Here is a 23,285-nt window from a genome sequence, read left to right on the forward strand (position 1 = left end):
TAATTCAGGATTAAAAGGTGATGGAGGTTTTCCTTTCTCTTGCCTAAAAGGAATGTTTTCGTTGTTAACGTTTTGTGGAATTTGAGATTAGTCTTCGTTAAAACTGGAGGACAGAAGACGACCATGCTTATAAGTTATAAAACTGAAATGAAAATTTACTCTATTCCTGGATTAGCTTTGTCGTGCTTTTAACAATCGGGCTCCAGACGTAAATGCTTCACGTTGGGGTAGGGAAAACTGTCACTTAATTTAAAAGGAACTTAAAAAATATCTCGAACAGACCCACCGATTCGATTTGTTGAAGTATTATAATGGGTTTTTCAAGTGAAAATTACGAAAGAGATGCAGTATCCCTTCTGTAGGTATGTAAAAGGGATACCATTTTCTATCGAAGGTATATGTAAGATTTACCTTTTCTGTCAAAAAATGGTATGTGAAAGGGTAAGGTTTGGACCTCTGGGCGGAAACTACCCGTATAAACCGTTTTTGAGTACCTCAAACGAGATTGTTCGAAAACCGATTAACACTAATTCAGGATAAAAGGGTGATCGAGGTTTTCATTTTTTCTTGCATTACGTTCTGTGGAATTTGAGATTAGTCTTCGTCAAAACTGGGGGACAGAAGACGACCATGCCTATAAGACTGGGTTAATTTATTTATTTAGTCTCTGTTCCACAGTCAAAAGTGCGTAGCTTGCCAAATTTTACAACGATGTTGCATTTTAGCTTGCGTGTTTGCATAAGTACTAGAAAAATCTTATTTACGAAAGGTCACTTGATGTCCAAGGTTTTCATTTTTTCTTGCATTACGTTCTGTGGAATTTGAGATTAGTCTTCGTCAAAACTGGGGGACAGAAGACGACCATGCCTATAAGTTATAAAACTGAAATGAAAATTTACTCTATTTCTGAATTAGCTTTGTAGTGCTTTTAACAATCGGGCTCCAGACGTAAATGCTTCAAGTTAGTTTTTTTAACTTTTCCAGCTTCTTCTCGGAAATTAATTGTCTAGACTTCCGGGAGGGATATTATTTTTTGCTTAACAGAAACAAACCGAACGCAACTGATCAATCGTCTTTTCTTCGGTGGTAAGTATATTAGGTCAATGCAACCGTTATGCCCGATCTTATCCACTTGGGAACTACAACTGCTAATCACATTTATTATAATAGGATTAACAACATCCGTTTCTTATTCGTCTTGATTTCAACTAACTGAAGACTTGTAAACAGCTGCTTGCTTATCATCTAAGACAAAACTTGTTCTAAACTAAATCCTTCACTACTTTCCCTAGAGAAGTTTCCTTTAATAAAGCTATTTCCAAATTTAAATTTCTTTAAATAGAACCCTTATCTTTGTATGTTTTATTTAGACACAAAATCTATTCATAGAAACCCTTTAAATTCAATGTTAACATCAAAATAGAAGAATTTTCCTCTTCTGTAAATAGTATCCTTATCTTTCTATGTCTAATTTAAACATTTAAGATGTATTTTTGGAAACAACGTGAATTAAATGTCATTGTTGAAAGTGAAAAAAGTTTCCTTTACCGAAAAAAAAAACAGGTTATGGGCCGCATACTGAAAAGATTCAACGCGTAACTGATTTACTGAATTCCAAACTAGGTAGACGTGACAGCTTGATTATTAACAGAAACGTTTTCAAGGGTACGGAGTCGTAGATTAGTCTTGATGTCTGTTTAAACGACCTATTTGGATATCGGACTGTTAAATGTTAAATTTATCTCTGACATAGATATACAGTTAATGTGTTCTGGTATTGATGATGTCTGGTGACGAAAAACGACTGCGCGGTGTATACGATTTTAAAAGGCATGTTGTAAAAATAGAAATATCTTTATGTAAAGGTTATCAGTCTCGTCAACTCATGACACTCCTACAAGAGAAGGAATTTTCTTTGTTGTTATATCTGTAATATCAAGACCGTAACTAAAAAACATGCTCATTTGATACAAAAATAGCAAGAAAATAAACACCAGTATCGGTGAAAATTCCATTACTAGGAATATCCCGAGAAAGTTGAAACCAAATTTATCTCCACACAGATCTAGAGCTTCCAATGTAGTAATAAACATCTGGGTATTAAAGAGATTTATTGCTATCCACTTGTTCAATAGTGACAATCAATTGTTAAAAAAAAAAACTTACTAAAGAGCAAAAGATAAGTGTCAAACGTATAACCATACATGGGCAAAGATTCCTCTGAGTCTCGCAAAGCACATGTTAAATACAAAAATTCCTTAATTTCATTTTCACAAAATATCGACAGATTAACACCATGTGAAACTATTGTATGATAGCTTTTATTTTATTGAATGACACACTAGAATAGTCTAGAATTTTATTGACACACTCAAACATTAGAAGCATAACCATATGAAAGTGCTGTTCAGTAACCTTTTCATTTGAATGGGGAATCAAGCTTTTCACTGCTGAGGTCGAATCATCGTTTACCTCACTGTGGTTTGACATAGACAACTGATACACCTAAATAAATTCAATGAGATCTACTTGTAAGCATTGCTTTACTGCTAAGTAAAACCTAAGCTAATTACTACCAAGGATGTGACAGATTTTGTGACAAAGTAAACGAAGACTGCAATATTTCAAGAATGTTTCAAGAATGTTAAAAAACACACCACCCTGAAATGACCGTGAAATAATAGTTAAAAAAATATCATGACTGTATCTGAAGTTGGTAATTCTGTGTACAGAAATCCGAATAATCGATTGAAGAGATTTTTAACACAAAACCCGTAAAAGAAAATTTAAAGTTAAGGCTCCAGTGGTCAAAAGTGAATGGAATTAGCGTCGGATATCTATTGCACAGGTTTTGTAAATTTATCCTCAGTAAATGATCCCCATTTTAGAAAGACTGTTTCCAGTGAACAGTGTTTCAAATACATTTACCTTATATTTTATATTAATATTCTGATGTTTTTACTTTAAATCTTGAACACGGGAATGCTTAAAAACAAGGGGGAATTTTGAAGAGAAACGAAAGAGCTCTGGGAGATATCTGAAGAATTTATAGCCAACAGGATAAATTGTAAGTTGATGAACAGAGTATTACACACTCAAAAACCACCTTAGTAGTACTCTTCTGCCAAACAACTAGCAAAACCATAGCCTGTAAGATAGAGTGAAGATGGTTTTAATGAAAAAATTCAGCCATTCATTTGTCAGCCACATGGGTCTGACATTCAATACACCAAGGCCGAAGATAGAAATTACAACACTGAGAACCTTCGACTGCCAGGCAATGTGTTGAATCAGTTGAACACACTTGCGGTTGTAACTTTCCTTCAGAGGTATGTCTCATGATAGAGTCAGGAAAAATCCTTCTTTTTCTTTAATTCTCCGTGATCTTTTCGATCTTCGACTGTACTGCTACATTGTCTGTAGTACTAGTCCCGGATGCCATTCGAGCAAGGGAAGAAACTAATCAATGTCATGATTTGATTCAGTTTGTGCGAGCTGATTTCCACTAGTTTGATATTTAACACTGAAATTACACGAATTGAAATAGTTGGTCCAGAAGTAAACTGCATAAGAGAAGAAGGATTGATATTTCCTCTCGTGCCAGGGTGCAGGTATAATCCTTTGGGAAAGTGTGTCGTGTCTGTAAGAACTCGCACTCTGTAACAGAAAGATAAATTTATTGATAATAAAAACAATTGCTTTAGTTCTCTAATCTCGAAACACTAACCAGTACGTGATGTAATGAAGGCAAAGGGCTGGAAATTGTCCGTGAATAAGACCTCTTATCTTTTGGCGAACGTTGATTCAAAAAACATGCCAATACAATACAATAAGTGCTGATGAGGTCGGATTCAATGTGTAGGCATTTTGCTGTAATCATGGAACTAATTTGGAGCAAGAATTTGCTTACCAATTTAAAAAGGAAGTTCTTAACTACACCAGTAGTTATCACCTTTTTAACAAGGGCAAAAAACTGTTAAATTCAAGGCCTGAAACATGTCCTGAAGTGATTTACCTCTTACGTTTGATGTGATTCAGGACCCCTGGCATGAGGAAATCATTCTTATTTGCAGATGGAAGAGATTCGTTTTGTTAACACGGTCTTGAGACTAAGTCTTCAGAGGAAAACAGTTGCAGTCCGATATAGGTCACATGTCGGGTATACTTGAAGAAACTGAATTGAAAGAGAAGGTGTCCTTATTGCAGCAGAGAAGCTGCAGCTGAACAGATATGAAGAGAAACTGGGTCAGTCTTGAGAAACACAGACAGTAGTGGAGGCCCTTGCTGCCGGCCTTAGTGCCACTCGACTTACAGAGGCCGGTAATTTTCTCAGTGAACAAAATTAAATTAATGTATCGTGCATCACTTTAAGCCTAGTTTTTAAAGCTTGTCTGGCAGGAGATTAAGTTTTGCTTGCATTTGTGCTGGGGTCAAAAATCTTGATTTGACATTTTTTTGTTTCTACCAACTGAAAGTCGGTTGCAAGTGGGGGGTCGAGGAGATTTAGACTTTAAAATTCTTTCTGGAGAGTTCCTATGGCGAATACAAGGCAGTTTGCACGTATTCAAGTCAGACATAATGTGAAAAGTAGTACAGAGAAATGTAATGGTCCTGCCTAAGCCATTTATCAAGAAGTTGCTTTATAGCACATGTAATTAATACTCAGACGCCCAAGAAAGGCGAACAAAACTGATTACTATCCCTTGTCAGTTTGGGATGCATAAGGAACTATTACTGACAATAGCACTGGAATAGGTAATTTGTATTTCTTTATGGAACAATACCAAAAAGGAACTTCAAAAACAAAAAGCTTAAGGTTTGGATTCGTCGTGCTAGACATCATGGAACAGTTAACTGTATCACAATACATGGCCCGTGAACTGTTACAGACGTTAGTTCATTTTAAAGTATTTTTCTCTTTGTAATAGGAAGCAACCTAATACTTTATTATACTTTCCCTTTTTCGAGTGCTTTTGATCTGCAGCATCCCAGTGTCCTAGAAATAATATGTAGGACGTAACTTAAGTTGCAGAAATGAAAATCAATCACCTCGAGCTGCAGCAAAGTGCTCTCATTATGTAGTTGTCTCTCCACAATGGTCGTTAAGGTACCAGCAAATTCATCTGCGTGTTCTTGGACCATTTCAAAGTTTTGGGTAAGCAGAAGCTTCCTTGGGTGGTAATATTGCAGTTGCCTCTTCACAATTAGCCACAGAATGCACCAAACCTGTTGTAGAGAGAAATAATTGATGAGCATGCATATAAGAGCAACATTTTGCTGCAGAAAGGCACATGTTGTGTGATAACTACAGGCGCAGTGACCAAACGGGGAAATAAAAATCTGAAATCTTGGTACAAAACACTAATTATTGTGAAAAAACGAAGGTTGATTTGGAGAGTCTTCCAAAATCCACACTAGACAATCCTCGGTGCCTCAGTGGTATGGTGTGACACTTATTCAACGTACCGCTACACACCGCTGTTCAAAAGGTCTCCCAATTTGGTTACGATAGATACGTTCACTGTGAGTTGCCGTCCTACAACTACCTTTCAATTTTTTAATTCACAAGCACAAAATGACTTTATATTTTCTAACTATCTTCTGCAAAACGGTAAACCTTCAATTTTTCAAGTTAGAGAAAGATCAATTTCAAGATAAGGTCAATCGTCAAAAACCAGAAATCTTTATTCAGAAAGTGATGCTGACATACAAAAGGTTCCGATTTGGGAACACTTGTTGGGTGATTTACTGCCTGTGTTTTTTGCCAGTGTCAACTTTTTTATTGATGATTTTGACATGCGAAGTCGAAAATATGGCTTGCTTATAGTTCAATCTTGAATATTCCGTTCCGCTTATCTGTCTACAGCAAAACGATGTTAATTAATATATTTCCCTTGAATCTCTTCCGTGCACTATTATTACTCTTTCGCCTATTCGATCACAATTTTACACGAAAATACAGATACTGCATGGATTAAGTTTGGTTTGTTTCCAGGACACCTTGCTCGGAAATTACCATCCATCTCAAAGGTTTCACAGACTGTCTTAAGGAACAACACCCTTCAGTAATAGACACTTAATTATCGACACTGAAAGTAGCGTGTGGCCATCTTTTCTCTTTTTTCCTTTTTGGCTATGGCACCTACAGGTTAATTTATTTGTTTAGTCTCTGTTCCACAGTCAAAAGTGCGTAGCTTGCCAAATTTTACAACGATGTTGCATTTTAGCTTGCGTGTTTGCATAAGTACTAGAAAAATCTTATTTACGAAAGGTCACTTGATGTCCAAGAGCAGGCAACGAGCTTAAAGTAGGAAATGGACATGGCTGCGGTCTGCCAAAGCTGACAGGCAGAATTCGGCTTCACTGAACCAGGATTACACTCTCGAGCTGAGGTTAATCAGCTTCGTCTTTAAAAAGTGTTGAAAGTTCCAAGTAAAACAGAAATAAAGGGGCATTGACTGAATTAGCCAGTTCCAACAGTCCCTGCGGTTTTTGAACGCATAAATTCTGTGAATCAAAAGGGTTTTGTTAATGCCTGGTCGAGACAGACTTTTTCCCCACAAAAATAGTTCCAACAGTCGAAAATTCCTGCGTTTGTTTTTCCATTCCCATAAATTTTCTTAATTCGCACAATCCTATAATAGAACCAAATTTTTATATATGCCGGTAGTGTGGGTTAACAGAAAATTTGTATCTCGTATTAAAATTGTTGGTCTTTAATTGCTGCCAACGGTTAATTTGGACCTCATACTCAAAAGACCTAAAACACACAAAATGAGCGGTTGTCTCTGTGAGTTCTAGGCTTAGCTCTCTGTGGTTTTAGATGAAGAATGCTTTCGGAACTGAACCAGCCGTTATGATCTAAGACTCTAAAAGGACACAAATCCGGGCCGTAATTGATGAAATAACTTCGTCAGTTGTCGACATGAAAGGAAACTTTTAAGACTTCAACTTCCTGTTAATGGAGCTTGTTGTCTGTCTCTGAGGGCGAGTTAAGGTTAAGGAGTTTTCCTGTTTACAACAATTACAACTCTAAAAAAAATCTGAATTGTAAAAAAATCTTTAATTTGCAACACCTACAGCTAAATACTTGGAAATCTTGGGAACTCCCTGACGGCCTTGCCCACCTTAAGAAATTTGTGGGTTTTTTTGTTCCTGAACTAATTTAGGTACAGTGCATACCGACTAAACCATGTAAATTTACATGTTCAGCATATTTGTTTTCACATCACAAAAGGCTCTATCTTTTTCTCTTGACACGAAATTCCAAGCTTGAGTGATATATCAAAGAAAGTTGTTTTAGATAAACATAAAATCAATGGCTTTGGAATTTGCGAATTCCAAATGTACAGAATTCCTTGCCATATCTATTTCCAAAACCTCAAACCAAGAATAAATAAATAAAGGTCTTTGAATGTTAATGCATTTCTGGGTAAACTATCCACAACATGTCAGCGGACTTTTTATCGAGTCGAACGCTTCTCTCGCATTGCCAAGGATAATTCAAAATTCTGTGTTTCTCTGAATTTGTTTGTTCTGAAATTTCTTTGAAAGACTAACACAAGTTTTAAAAATGTCCCACAGCTGTTAAAACGGGTAGTTTTGCAGTTTACGGCTTCTTATCAGTTCACATTTCATCAAGATCATTTTAACTTAGTTCAAAGGGAATCGCAAACTGCTCAAAAACAAATGTGCTCCTATCTGTCACTAATCTAGTGATAAATGTAAAATTATGTTGCCAAGTTTTTTCATTGCGCAACGTAAACTCGTGAGACTATTTAAGCAATGCAACCTCTAAAAAGGTTCGAAGTGGAAAGGGCAGTTTTATTGTATAATTGTTTTCCAACCATTAAACAACACCCACGCATGAAAACATAACGGGCAATTAATTTCATTGGAAGCAGAATTACTTGTTATTTATAAGAAGAGTTAGTTGAGTAACGTTGTACAAATTACTGTTTGGAAACCGTTAAGCTACGCCTACGCACCAAACCATACGGAGTGCATCAACTCCTCGTTTTGAATTTCATTGACGTCTTTAACTCTGTTCCAAAGTCGTTAAATTTTCAATGATTTAGTATTGACGCAAATTTTTGGTAGTTTGTCAAAAACAGTTTGTTCTAGAAGCAAATACCGACGGAGAACATAACGGTCTTAAAAAACACTTGTATAAAACAACAGGAAAAGATGGAAAAATGAATAAATGACAGGAGCTCTTTTCTAGAAGGCTTGGAGTGCTATATGATAAAATAATTTATCTCATCATACGATCAAAGGAATTATACGCTAATCGAATTATTTTTAGGCATGGCGGCAAATTGTCCACTTACTAAAAGCCCGATAATTTTCTTTTGCCTTTCCGAGGTGATTATTTCACAGATGTCAAACTGATTGGCCCGGCGGAGACGAGCACGGGGGGGCTTCGGGTCCGAGAGTTTTCGTTGTTTTTTACACGAGTCCCCTCCGGGCCTTAAACTCAACAAGTATTACCTACTTTGCTATCATCCGTGAATTAGAAATATGACCCTTTACGTCTGAGTTAAATGGCTTTGCGGCCTTACGGAATAAAGTCCCGCTGAACACTATTTTCGGTTCTTTAAAAGCAATTTCAAGTTTCTGTAAGAAGCAAGGGGCATTATTTGATAGAATTAGAAAGTAAAGGAATAGTGTGCAGGAATTCACTTCCCTTGTCACGAAACACTCGTCAAATCAGCGTGCAAAAATTGTCTGGCACGTATAACACTCTAGCACATTGTGTTGATGTTTGTTGAAGCTTATCCCGGGTCATTCAGAATCTATATAGGTCAAGAATTTCAGCCTTAAAAGTTTTTCTGTACCAAACATTTAAGGCACAGTTATTCGAACCCGGGGGGTACTCCCATAGGCATGTGAGGCTGAATAGGGCATGGTTTTCATGTTCTTAGTCCTTAAAAGGGTATCCATTTTGCCACTTTTGTCGTTGTGATCCTGCTGTGATTTTAAGACAGGGTTCCTTCAAATTGAATAGCTAAAATTAGTGTGTAAACGTCTAGCTAAACGAACAAGATATGCTCTGATAAAATTGTATTTCCCGTTAACCACTTTGCATGTTACAGAGAAGAAATAAAACAACGTGTTTAAAGAATTCTTAGTTACCGTTTTATCCTTGTCATTGTTTGGGTTTAGCCCTTAAAAGGAGAGCTATTTTCTATTTTTCTAATCTAAAAAGGGTCAGGGTTTAAGCCACTTTGCTCAACACACCTATCCTAAGTTACGAGATTACCCCCCCCCCCCCCCCTCCTGCCTCGCCTTACTGTCCACCGCGGGTATTCGAATAATTACGATCACCCGTTTAAGTCAAGGTACATGGAGGAATCTGGAATATTGAGATTCTTTATAATTGGTTTTGTGAGCATTTCGTTATTAGCGCACGGATATCGTAAACAAGATTGTAAAACGATGCATACTGATACCATCCTGACCTCTTTTCATTACTGAGGTTTTGGCTTACAGGAGCCTACTTTGAATAAAATATAACTAATTCTATTATCTCTGGGGACTTTTTATTGTTCGTTTGGTCCTTTTTAACGATGTTAAGCTTCATCTATTCGTCGTTCGTATTGTACATTAGTGACAAAGAAATATATTTTCCTATTAGAAGCGAGATGAATGTGATGACAGTCAAAGGCTTTACACTATGACAGCCAAAAGAAATAATAAACTGATTTTAATGAGATTAAAGGAAACTGGCAACGACCTGTTGATGATAAGGGGAGTGCAGTGTTTAGCTATCACCTCCCAAACTATTAGCAAACATTCTCAAAAGAAAAAGAAAACCAGACTTGTAAACGAACGGTAAACACGCCGTATGGGTTGTGTAGAAAATTTCAAGAACCGGAAATTGCAATACCCTCTTGATTGAGAGATGAGTGGCTTATATGCTTAGCCTTGTCAAAATTAGCTGCGGTGAAACACTTCGATCCAAGAGATCAAGAGTCCTAAAGCGCCTGCACAACAATAAACACGACATGTGATCCGATGAGAGGTTGGGCACATGCGATTGGCCAATGGGCCCGTTTATTGACAGGTATTCAGTTTGTGTACAGGCTCGCTGTTGAAATGCTTTGATCTCACGAGGTGGTAATCAAATTGTTTCCTGCGCTTATAAGCTTATGAGCTGTGCAAACAGATTTTGTGTTAATCTGGTAGCTCATCGTCATCAGACAGTAAGACAGTCAGGATCTCTTACTAAAATGGCCGGATTTCCCTGCAGCGGATTTTTTGTAGTCTATCTAACCGCGATAACATTTCTTCAAGTGGCTGCAGCCATGAGCATGGAACGTGCATTCACGATTCCAGATGCAACAATGCCTGGTAGAAACGTTTCGCTCGCTGGAGCCAAACCTCATCCCACAGAAAATGACCAACTGCAGCATAAAGGGCACGTCGACAATGGACCTAGCTGTCCTAACTGTAACAAGAAGAGCGACATTGATGACTATTCTGAAGATTCGCCAATTTACAAGCTGAGAATCGAGATGGTCAAGGAGAAAATACTGGCGAAGCTTCACATGGACAAAGCACCGGTACTCAAGCAAAAAACAAGGGACAGCAGGATTGCAGCCCTTCTCTCAAATTTAAATCTTATTGAAGAAAATAATGAAGAACGTGAGCCTAAGGATGCTGACGAAGAAGACTACTATGGAAAGACGACTAAAATCATTGTTTTTAGCGAAAAAGGTAAGTGGAAAATTTGTGCGTGCTCTTAGAGCTAACGATGAAGTAATATTTTGTCACATCCAAGCTTTTTTCTACAGATAATTTTCATCAAGGTCATGGCTCTGGCCTTGAAATTTTGTCTTTGTTTTTTTTCGGCGGTTTTGATAGCGGTATGGTCAAGAGGGCAGCTGCTAAAGTATTTCAGCATATTTCTTGCCAATTCATTCGTCACCGCAGACAGTAGAAGAGCAAAGTTCAAGAGCTAATGTTGCAACAGCATCACAATAATTACATCAAATGCTGTCTTAACGTTCCAGATATTAGTCTTTGGCGCCTCATACGGTGTTAACTGAAATTACGTGTTTTGTTTTTGAATTCTGCTTTTAAGATAATGATCATTGTCTTACGTACATTAGGAGGCGGAGTCGCACTGTATGTCTATTCACAGCTGCTAAAGAGTGCTTTTGGAAATTTCTTTGCAGTCATGCCTCATAGGTTTAGTGTAATATATTGAACACTCCAATCACTTTTATCCTAGACAAAACCTTTCAAAGACATTTTGTGATTTTCCTGGAACTAAAAGCCAAGCAGAACATTTGATATGAAAAATAAAACACTGTTTTTCTACTTAAAACGGAGCTTTTTATCCAGACAGTACTTTTAAAAGGACGTCAGTCTTTTCTTTGAAAGGAGTGGCACTTGGGACTTTTGATATGAATGCACTGAAGACCACAGAATTAAATACAACAATGGAGCCCATGCAATTAATCAACAGCTTCCATTTATTTTCATTTGACACTTATATGGTGTACCGGGAAAAGTTTCACAAAGAGTCATTGAAAGGATTTCATAATACTCTGAGAAAGTAACTTACAGTTTCAACGCTGACTGTCAGATGACTAAATAATAAAGCTATCTAATGTATTTACAGTCAAACACTTAAAACTGTACTCAAAAGGTTTTTTTCAAGTAAAATAAGTCTCTTCTAACTTTTTTTAATTTGCAGCTAAAGCTCAACAGTCGCGATCAAGGCGAAATTTCCCCAAGAATTTGGTCTTCCAGTTCAAACTAGAACAAAAGTCGTTGTCCAATTCTGTACCCTCTGCTTTTTTGTGGCTTCACAAGCGTAAAAGCAAACGTTACAACCTGAATGGAAAGACTCTTCACTTAGAAGCACATGGTATGAAATCACACACAGGGGACACCGAAGTACCAGTCAGTTTAGTAACGAGGGCAAGGGTGAAGGCAGAGAAGAAAAGTGGATCGGAATGGGTAGTGGTGGATGTTAAAGACATCGTTCAGCACTGGTTTAACAAAACAGCTCCCGTGGAATCAAGCAATGCTACCGACAGTAACATCCACACCATAGAAATTTCCTGCCTGGACTGCGAATCGGAGGCTGGTCACCTTATTAGCTCGCGAGGCCGACTTCGCCCCTTTCTCGTTATCGATTTGGACAAGCCAAGAACACTGAACAGGAGAAAGCGATCGATCGACTGCCCAAGTGGAAAAGCAGTGGAATGCTGCCGTCGGCAACTTTATGTCAATTTTACAAAGATCGGCTGGGACTGGATTTTATACCCCGAAGGTTTCTACGCCAACTTTTGTGACGGAGATTGCAATAGGCGAGCTTACCCGGAAAATGGATACTTGTACATGCATTCGGGAAATGTCCATGAAAAATATGACGCAAACGATCAAGATTTGCTGTACCCCTACAAGAATGTCAGGCCTTTCTTTGCTATATTTTGACCGCGATGAAATGGTCATTAAAGGGGACGTGCCGAACATGAGGGTTGATGCCTGCGGCTGTTAGCATGTATAAAGACTGACACAGAAAGAGATTCCTCTTAATTACAGAAACAGTGACATTCACAGATGTGCTTAAACGAGGCCTACTTAGAGGCTATCTTGCCTTAGTTAGGTAAACACGCATCTTTGAAAGCATGCTGTTTATTTTTGAAAGCTATTTTAGTATCGTGGGGGAATCCTTAGTATGTTTAGATATCATTTCGATAATTAAGGAGTTTTAAATTCCACCAAAAGTGAACAATTTTAATAGCTTTACAGATGCCCTTAGGCATTTAAAATACTTCGAAAGTGTTAATTTTCTCCGTATTTGATATCTGGATCACTTCCTGTCGCTGAATCAAAAAGTTAAAATTTGCAGCGAAGAAGTTGGTAGATGTTGAGATTTATTTGTTCAGCTCCCTGATTTAGTTTTTGCATGCTAAAGACGTGAAATGCACCGATAGAATAGAGTATTTAAGTCGCTTAACAGACCATGGGGAGCGCGTGCCTAGCAGATGATGTCGTTCAATGGATAAAGGCATAAGCGCGATGTGATAATTTGCGAGTTCCGGTTACGCTGCGAGATAACTCTAGTGTTGATAGTAATCAACGGATTCATCATCTTTATCACGCCTTTCTTCATACCAAAATGAAGTTGGAAACGGTAGATTTGTCATTCAAACAGTACAATTATCTGAACAAACAAGGCGACATTATGTCAGTACTCGGGGTATATAATTTATTGAATTTATTACAGTTAGGCTCCTTAACCAAAGGCGCTTTGTTTATTTAGTTTTCGAGTAATGTTGAAGAGCACTTTTCAATTTCTTTTTTGAGCCCGAGCTGTTCGTTTTGTTTTTGGGGCTGATGTTTTTGGCGTTCTGTGGGGCTGTTTTAATTAATCGCTACCACATGCATAGCATTACGGAATACCAAATATCAATTACATGAAGAGAAAGGTTTCTAAAACCAAATGTTAAAATATTGAATGGATTAAAAATCAATTCCCACTATGTTAAAGCAGGAATGATAAAGAACTTTTCCAAGAGCTTTTAGGTTAAACAAGTCAGAGCCCAATCTGTCCCTAAATAGAGTATTTGTTCGATAGTAGTAGGTAGATGTTTCTGAAACAATAGCTGGCACCCTAGTGGGGACAAAGGACATTTAGTCTAGCAAAAAATATGTTTTAATCTTTTAAAGGAGATTCTATCTCGTGCGCAGCAGTTGTAAATGAAGCCAAACAAAGTTGTTAAATAGAATGAATCTAGAATAGAGCACCGAAAAACTACACTACAATTACCTCACTCGCTGGAACTCGAAAGGCTAAGGGTGTGGTTTTGAATTGTCCTGTCAAGAGAGTATATAATGTGGCACAGCCAGATGAAAAGAACTTAACTAAGGTGACGTGGTGAGATTATCCAGAAATATGACGAGTGTGTAAACGTTTTGTTTTAGACCTGTGAGGTAACAAAAGACGTTTAATGTAGGGAAATAAAGCACACGATTTTAAATGAAGTGTTTCTTTCCGTGCTATTAAATAGAGTGGGGTATTCGGTATCGTTTCTTTTGTAATCGCTACCAACCGTTGTGCGCTATTTCTTTCGAAGGGAAAACTAAAAAATAACAGGGACGCAATAAGTACATCGGGGGGGGGGGGGGTACTCCCTTAAATAAGCTATATAGGTATGTGCAACACCAAAGGGTGCGGTCTTAGAGCCGTTTTGGCCTAAAATAAGGCAAAACGGTCATAATAGGCCGGGCCGTGACAAAAAGGAAACGAGGGCACAGCAAGTGCAGCGGCAGCAAAGCACCAAAGCAGCCAGGGAACAATGGTGCACCCATGGGGCTAGATTTGAAGTGAGGTGAGGGTTTCAGGAAGTGCACCGCACACCCCCACCCAACATTTTCGGAGAGTACCCCTCCCCGGGAAGTAGGTATTCGGGAGGGATCGCACTATTCTCACTGGGAGCCCTCAAGCACAAACGCCCCTAATTCCTTTGGGATATCTCTTGTTTACTTCCCTGCTTCTGTATATTCTCTAGGGAGTCTACTGTGCATAATTTTGGCTAGTTCGATATAAATCGGCCTGTTTTATCATGTTTTTCCCTCTCTTCGTTTTAACGGAAGCCAGACATCAGATCGTCGCTCGAGTAGGCCGTAGGGCTCGCCTCTTCCCATATCTTATCCCTACCTGGGGCGTGATTGGGAGGGGGGCCCCAGGGGAATTTATTACAATTCTAATATAGCAAATGTAAAATAAAATTTCCCAATAATTCTTACTGCCTATCAAAAATAATGCGGTGCAAAGTTCATTCCAGTCGTAGGAACCTTAAGAGTCAGATGGCTCATAAGTATCGGTTCCAAAGTCCAGTTCTGTAGCGTGAAGCGCACTAAAGGTTTTGCTACTACCTTGGGGGTCCCGGGTTTCTACCTCTCGTGCCAGGATGGGATGGTTATCCACCCAGGGGTAGGGTGGGGCCGTGGGGGGGACTGATACTTCCCTGTGTATGCTCCGTATGTATGTGCCGCCCTAAAGGGTATGCTTTTTGGACCGAAATGGGGCATAGGTTTTGCCATTTTATTCTGAAACTGGTTATGGTTGGGGCCCTCTTAGGAGACAGTTGCAAATCTCCCGTCTGAATTTTGAACCTCGTCTGAAACCAGTTGCAAATCTCCTGTCTGAACTTTGAACTTCGTCATGTCGCAATTTCGAAAGGTCGGTATCTCGCTGTCAGCAGAATTACGATTGACCGTGAGCAAGTCCGGGGGGTACTCCCTTATTTCAGCTATGTAGGTTTATGCGGCGCCAAAAGGTATGGAAGAGACCAGTTTTGCGATTGTTATTATTCAACCCTTGTGAAGTGCGAATTAAAAACTTCGGCAATTTGTATCCAATGGTAATTGTAAACACAAACCAAAGCAGTTTCTGGATAGGGAAGGGTCTCAAAAATTTTGGTCTGGATAGGGTAAGGGTTTTAATAAGCGCACCACCCCCCCCCCCCCCCCCCCACCACCACCACCACTAAAACGTTCGGAAAGTATCCCCTGGGAGTATAAAGACAGAGCAGGAGTCTTTTTAGCATTTCAGTAAGGCACTTAAACTTTTTTTTTAGTTGTCGACCGGTCAAAACACTCGAATAATGAACGTTTTTCGACCGATTTGAAAACAACGTGCCATAGAGCGGGCAATTCACAGGCATTTCAATGAAACACTGTTTTTATTTGTTGGCCGATTAGAAAACGGGAAACGACGTGGAGTAATAAACGTAAGTCAGACACAGAGAAAGAATTAATTTGATTATTTACGCGATATGGTTTGGTGTTTTACATACAATATGGCAGATTTTAATGGTCGTGGCTTTCTAGCAACCTAGAGGAACGTTTGACAGTTCAGAGTTGCCTCAGGTTAGTTTTTACTTTTATGTATAGTGTTGTTTGATTATGTTAAGTGAAGGAATAGTGCCAACGCTGTGGCTGCCATTTTTTATATTAACCTTGGAACTGTATAGGTTTATTTCGGTTTTTATGTTTATGTAAGTAGCAGATGTAGATGGCAAACTACAACACCAACAACGAACAGAATGAATGGCAGATCGACCAGCAACCATGCACTAGTTTAATACATGACCGTCTGAAAGACCAAACCAAGCAAACGAACGCTAAGTGTGAAAGCCTTCATCCTGATGGCTGTTTGACTATAAGTTTTTATTTTATTTTAATTTTATCCTTGGTTATTTGATGTGAGGGAAGATGGGTTGCATACCAGAGCATGCTTGATATATTTAAACCAAGTTGTTTTTCTTTGCGTCTATCTGCTTTGTCTTGTGTCCCATTTCCTGGTCGCCATTTTTTGGATACTAAAAAGTTAGTTTACGAAATTTTTAGGTTTTAATGCTTTGGTTTTATGTTTTGGTTTAAGTTTATGTGAGTAACGGATGCAGACGACAACGACAACAAGCAGAATGAACAGCAGGCCGGATGATGACCTTGGGTCGAAAACGTTTTTACTTTAAGAACTTTAAGAACTTTTTATCCTTTTTTGCCTTTTTAAATTATTTTCTCGAGCAAACATTATGGCAAAAATACACTTGTTGCGTTTTATTAAAATTTTATAAAGATTCACACTGGCTGCTTTTGGTTAGTTAATTAAGAAAAGCTTTGAAAAACTTTTTGCATCTCCTTTGTTAATTTCTTAGTTTAGCTGACATAAGTGTCAGCTGCGCTGCCAACTGTTTTGCGCGGATTTCTTTTTTTAAGGAGCGCCACTTTTTTGCTTTTGTTTTCCTTTCTTTTCTCTTTTCAAGCTTTTTAATTCTTTGATTAATTTAGCTATTATGTTCTCTTTTTTTGGACTTCTTTTGCTTCCGTTTTTGTTTCTTTTTGTTTTCTGCAACAAATTATCACATTTACCACCATTTGTACCTCTTTCCTTAATAATAGAAATTGCTGATATTTTGTGGACTACATTTTTTCCTACCATTACAAATGAACAAAAATAGCCCTCTTCTCGTCAGGAACCCAGAAGGACTACCTGGTAAATAGGTAGGGAGTGGTGGGGCGGACAATAAAATAAAATGAAGGAGAGAGAATGGGAAAAAGTCACATCGCAAATGCGAACAAGTTATCCGCTGCTAAGGAGACTACCTACTGACCTGCAGGTTTCAAACCGTTTGGTGCATTTGACTGGGCTCTACGTACAGTGTCTTGAGGAATCTTTAAGCTAGGATTCGGTGAGTTATCTTGTTCCTGATCCCGCTTTTCCCTAATTAACGCCGCTGCTTCTGCCTTGTTGGCCGCTTCAACTAAAGCTTAATCCTCCACACTGGTCATTTTCTTTGTTTGGAAGAGTCATGTTTGAGGCAAATGAGTAAGTTAGACTTATTAGTATTATTTTAGGTTTAGGGAAAAGTTAAGTCTTAGCACTTAAGGTAGATAAAGCGTCACCAATTTCATCTCCGTCTTTCGGTCTTGAATTTTTTAAGGGACAAGTCTGATGGCGCGACGGCTACGACATATGAAGATTTGAATTTTTAACTCGCGAGAGAGCTTACTTATAATTTATCATCAGAAATAGGAATGTCTTTGTTCAAATTAGTGTTCCCTTCTGTCAGACATTCTCAGTCTTGCATCAAATTTACTACCCTATGCCATTTTATAATGCCGTACCGGCCGGCAACGTCTTCGTAAAGCGCGGGATTTTTTTCTGCTCGTGCCCTTAATTTTCTGGATGATTGGTTACGACTTTTTTTTTTGTCTTCCGTCGCTTGTCGAGATGCAGAAGCAAAGGTAGTACTTTTTATAGTTTTTATAGTTGTTGTTTGTTTTTAATTTAATACATGCAAATACAGGACTCTTAAGTATTTTTTCCATAATGTTTAAAGAAGCCAAGCGTTATTCGCCGGCCTCCGAAATTAGGTGTCGTTTTCCCAAAAGAGGAGGAGAAAAGGTAGCTTATTTTTTAGTTGTTCCTGTCTTGGTTGTATCTCACAACAATTACATTTCCGAACCCCAGACGGGAGAGAAAGCACAGGAGGCAGAGAAGTTAAGAAGAAAGGAGGCGCTAAGAGGAAGTATGGAGAGAAAGAATTAAGAAATTAACAAAAAAAAGAAAAAGAAAATAAACCTGCAAATTGAAATTTGTGTCGCTTATGTTGATTTGTTTCTCAGATTATACTGCCCATGCTAGGGCAATCTTCTAAGCAGTGACTGAATGTTGAAGTTTGGTTATCTTGACATTGAGGAAAAATTGGCATGACATGGCCTTTTATACATTGTACATTTTTTTGTGGGGGGGGGGGGATTCTGAATACATCAGGTCTCACTCGAAAATTTACTAGAACACACAAAATTCACTTTGGTTTTCTTATTTCTTTACTTCGCTAACTGTTAATTGCAACACCGTGTCGCCTGACAGAATTTACCCTAACAGCGCCTTTTTCTCCCCGTTTATCGGGCTTTTCATCTTTAAACGAAAAAGAGAGTAAGAGAGAAAGAAATTGCAAAAAAAGTATCATTCAACAAGATAGAACGCGATTTACCACTTCCTAGTAATAATGCAAACAGCCAGGTCTGAAAACAGATATGGATTTTAGTGGCCCAGGCATGAAGAACGGAGCTTCGCTACGGAAATTTCCATGGATTTTTGGTCTAAACTATTCTGAAACTAGCAGTAGGCAACTTAGCCCATGAAAAACAGACATAACCTTAATTTGCGGAGAGAAATCAAACCACAGCTATAAACATCGTTTTTTTTTTGGAGATACAGTTTAGATCGTTACGCCTCGCACAGCTTCACCAAAACTTCCTAAAACGGCGCCGTTGTCTGCGGGGAAATTTGTAGTCAGATGTATGGAAAACTACAACGCGATTACAGGATTCCCAGTCAGGCCACCTCCCTCAAATTTCATCAGTAAAATCATTCATTTGAAATTCAAGGGTGCACACTTCCGACGATAGATAAACACCACTGTTCGACAAAAATGAGCCAAAACTTGCCTTTAATTTGGTCCACTCACTCCAAAACCTCGCATGGGAATAGTTCGAAGACCATTCTTTTACTGCAGCAAATTTCATCAGTAAAATCATTCATTTGAAATTGACACAACCGAAATTTCCATACAAGATTCGATTCGTACGTGAGGCAAAATCACCCTGTGGGATCTCAGGCCAGTGTACATGAGTAAAGCGGGCGACACACCTGGCGATTTTATACGCCGATCGCGGCGATCGGCGATAATCGCCAAGTGTGCCCGGTGCAGCGACTGCGATTTTCGCCGATCGCCGCGATCGGCGTATAAAATCGCCGATATCTGACATGTCGGATATCGGCGATTGAAATCGCCGGCATTCGCCAAGTGTGCCCACTCCCGCGATTTTCTACGCTTTTTCATTTATTTCCCCGTGTTTGGTATTAAAGCCAAAACACGTCTATTGCATCCTTTCATATTAAAACAAGGGTTCAAAGCCTCCATTGAGTCCAAGTTTTAATACTTTTATTATTATTGCTGTAAATAATAACAGCCTATAAAAAGTACAGCTGATTGTGATAATAGCTTAGTGAGCTCACTAAGAGAATAGTTACTAGCATAGATTGATAAAGAAAAAAAAAAAAAAAAAAACACGCAAGTCTGCACTCAGGAAGCCTGTCATTCTCGTCAGGGGCACAGTGACAGACCAGTTAGAGAGTTCATGCATAATTCTGACGACAAACGTAGGGTGAAAGCGCGCGCGCGGGGAGACGTTACATCATTTATGAATCTTTGTATCCGTTCTGTAACGAACTGTAAAACGAAAATACCAACCCAGGGTGAATCTCTCTAACCACGTTTCAAACCGCGGTACCACAGCTGGCCCTACGCGCCTGAGCCGACAATTATCAATCTATGTAGACTTATTTTCTAAACAATATTTGCAAATAGCAAAAGTCCAGTGTCAGAGGTGAAACAGGAAAAGTTCGTTATTTGCGTTTAAAGTTTCGACGATGAAATAAACGAATAACATGAGCAAAAAGTATTTCAGACCCGACAAGCGTACACAACTAAGTTGTATATACTATTACAAGGCTTGCTTTTCAAAAATAAATTAACATACAGCAAAAATAATAAACTTACCAACGGAAGGATAAGAGCCAGTCGCGGAACAATCTCGTTTGGTCGTTTTTATTTTCAGGCTCGCGACAGTAACATGCACGCGCGTACCTTGTTTAAATGATCGCGTTGTGAGCGCGCGCAACCTGGATCGCATGCAGTTTCGCAAGAGACAGAAAGAAGGAATCCTTTTAACTTTGAAATTGTTATGTTTTAAAGTTTGGTTTTTGATTTTTAGAAGCGAAGAATTAGTTCCATCTTTTTTGGGCTCCATTTTTTTGGGCTCCATTTTTTGATATTCAAACCAAGTAGTATTGGAACTGACTAGGTTCCAATATCTTGGCTTTTTGTAAGTAGCAGATGTAGACCTCATCCACAACGAACAAGTGAATGGCAGGCCGACCAGAAATCATCTGAGAGACCAAACCAACCAAATGAATGCAGGGAGTAGAGGCTTCATCCTGTTGACTGCATGACTATAGGCTCTGATTTAATTTAATTTTTATTTAAATTTAAGCGAAGGAATAGTTCCAACATTGCGGGCGCCATTTTTTGATATTCAAACCAAAAAGTATTGGAACAATCTCGGTTTGATATTTTGTTTTTTTGCGTTTATGTAAGTAGCAGATGTAGACCACATCCACGACGAACAAATGAATGGCAGGTCGAACAGAACTCATGTACCAATTACATGATAATCTGAGAGACCAAACCAGACAACTGAATGCAGGGAGTGGCGGCTACATCCTGTTGGCTGTATGAATAATGAATCTTATTTGGAGGCTTTTCAGACTTAAAGATATTTTTATAAATGAAGTGAATGTTTTGTAAAAACAAAATTTGTTTGCCAATAATAATAGAAAGAATGGCAATAGGTAGGAAGGTTAACGGGCCATGAGGCGCCTTCCCAGATCCATCCCACCCGATTTTTACAAGTTAGTAAGGAAACCTCAGGGTCTCCTCGCTGAACCGAGGTACTGGTGCAATGTTCTTCTACAGATACCCCACGAATCTGACAGAACTGACCTACAGGGGGCAGGATCTTAGGTCAGACATGGTCCGCCATATACTGAGACTGTTGTCTGGTATATGGATAAGGCAGAGCACCCTTGAGGGTCTCGTTTGCCTCCCTCCCCTACGGGAAAAAAGTATCGTCGCCCTGACAACTATTGCCCAATCATAGCGTGAGGCTGCACGTGAAAGGCAAGGCTAATTAAAAATGCGTCGACTCTCTCTGGTTCAAGGTGTTGGAGAAAGCTAAAAGTTTGCAGACCATGGTTATTTTTCCCGTATTCTTAAACCGCGAAGAGAGGCAGGCGAATCAAAAATTTGCTGCAGTAAAAGAATGGTCTTCGAACTATTCCCATGCGAGGTTTTGGAGTGAGTGGACCAAATTAAAGGTAAGTTTTGGCTCATTTTTGTCGAACAGTGGTGTTTATCTAGCGTCAGAAATTCCCTCAAAATCCCGTCCCAACTTGGGGGTAACAAAGCATAGCTCTCATTATCAATTAGTAAATAAAACTTAAGTGATAAAGTGACTTCAAAGTATCGAAAGCTTACCCGCATTCCGGCAGCGCTCGCTCTGGATGAAAGTTGAATGGGGCCTTGTCAGAATGAACCAGTGATCTCGCCTTCAAAAAAATACATTTAAGTCTTCTACTTCTTTTCTATAGCGTTTTGTCGATCCTCCGTACATCTAGGAGCTTCTCAAAGACTTTTAGTATCACAAAAAAAGGCAAAAACCTTTGAGTAAAATAACTTAACTTATGTTTTTTGCTCCGGAAAAACAAAAACTCGCTTGTACGAACACACAAGCGTGTCGCCCGCGTCGAATTTTTCCCGCGCTTGGCAAACCGTGATCACGTGATGAATTAAACCAAATGAAACTCCGCTAGGGGTAGAGAGGGGGGAAACTCAAAAGGTCGGATTTTTAGATCACAACAAAATTGCGTTGTGAAAAGAAACTTTTCGGAGCGAAGAAATTATGCAGAATTTTTACTGAGCTGAGTCATGTATTATTTTTTGCTTCCATACACCTTTTTACGTGAATTGGGCGCCATTTTGAACTGTGGCAAATCGCAACTCAACTGTGGGTAATTATTTCGCCTCGCGTTTTGACCTCAAATAATCAGTAGGCTTTGTTTTCGGTGATAAATTCATTAGCAGACGTAAAGACGAAAAATTTTTGCCCAACTAATTTTAAGGAGGTCACTATGTAATATAGCAATTGCATAGAATGATCTGCCAGTAGAATTAGAAAGGTACGTACTAACCCCACGGCTTCGACTTTGTATTAATTTTGCCTCAAAAAAATAAATAAATATCGCAGTCAATATTTCTACTTGTTACACGACTAAGGTAGTCAGAGGACCTTTAACCAAAACTAACCAATCATATTGCTCCCCCGACCGGGTGTTGTCCCGAATGATCCGTCGCACTAATGGACTAATGGCTTGGACCCGGTTCATACGTCGCATTTCTGCCGTGTCGTTCAATTAAACGAATTAAATTCGGCAGAAGTTCAACGTCTGAATCGGCTGTCGAATTTCTGCCGCACGTTCGACTAATCTCTTGTCGCATATTATCCGACAGAAATGCGACACCGATTTAAACGTCGCTTTTCTGCTGTGTCGAATCTAATAAAAAGAATACACATATCTTGCGTTTGGATATATAGTTCGGCTAGCCGGTAAACATAACTCGCAGTATAACCTCCAAATAAAGTGCGACACAAGTGCGACGTATGAATCAACAGTCGCATTTCTGCCAAACTAAATTGAATTAAATTCGACACGGCAGAAATGCGACGTATGAACGGGGCCTTAGGTACAAAAGTAAACATATAAACTTGAATCGCATGAGAACCCTCTCGTAATTTTTACTGTTTTGTAAAACAACTTTGGGAATTCTTTTCCGACCGTTACCACGTTGGGTCCTCCGTCAGAATTCCGTTCTTTTCAGTTGATCCTTTCCACTTTCCGATAACATCTATAAAATGAAAAAAAAATATATTTTTTCAGTCCTGCAAAAATCTCTCATTAACCATGCAAGCTTGCAAGGTCCGAACTGTCAAGACCTCAGGACAATATTCTCCCAGTGCGACCCTCGCTCTTAACTTGGTTGATAAGATGAATATATGGCCCTCCACGTCGTCATGGGTCTATTTTATTTGACTATATATAATTATGCTCTAGCTCCAGGCGGGATCGA

At 38.9% G+C, this 23,285-nt stretch overlaps 2 protein-coding genes across 4 annotated transcripts; one reads left to right on the top strand and one right to left on the bottom strand.

The window, feature by feature from the left end:
* Positions 1 to 3,156: 3,156 nt before the first annotated feature.
* LOC144638771 (uncharacterized) lies at positions 3,157 to 21,755 on the bottom strand. Of its 3 annotated transcripts, XR_013568000.1 has the most exons (4): positions 17,142 to 17,279; positions 5,050 to 5,226; positions 4,016 to 4,220; positions 3,157 to 3,657 (listed from the first exon to the last, which is right to left on the bottom strand). XR_013568000.1 is itself a non-coding variant. In XM_078498030.1 (3 exons), the coding sequence occupies exons 1-3, from the start codon at positions 21,639 to 21,641 to the stop codon at positions 3,460 to 3,462; spliced, it is 381 nt and encodes a 126-aa protein (XP_078354156.1). In that variant the 5' UTR covers positions 21,642 to 21,755; the 3' UTR covers positions 3,157 to 3,459. The 3 variants fall into 3 exon arrangements, 1 of the variants encoding a protein (XP_078354156.1); XR_013567999.1 differs by lacking the exon at positions 4,016 to 4,220; XM_078498030.1 differs by lacking the exons at positions 4,016 to 4,220; positions 17,142 to 17,279 and adding an exon at positions 21,636 to 21,755.
* LOC144638751 (growth/differentiation factor 8-like) lies at positions 5,923 to 14,004 on the top strand. The gene is given in 3 exon segments (XM_078498003.1): positions 5,923 to 10,719; positions 11,705 to 12,354; positions 12,356 to 14,004. Coding segments are annotated over 3 exon segments (1,377 nt in total). The 5' UTR covers positions 5,923 to 10,151; the 3' UTR covers positions 12,515 to 14,004.
* Positions 21,756 to 23,285: the final 1,530 nt, after the last annotated feature.

This window comes from Oculina patagonica, chromosome 14 (genome assembly GCF_052425735.1).
Source record: "Oculina patagonica isolate OP01 chromosome 14, crgOcupat, whole genome shotgun sequence".
In the NCBI taxonomy this organism is placed as follows: domain Eukaryota; kingdom Metazoa; phylum Cnidaria; class Anthozoa; order Scleractinia; family Oculinidae; genus Oculina; species Oculina patagonica.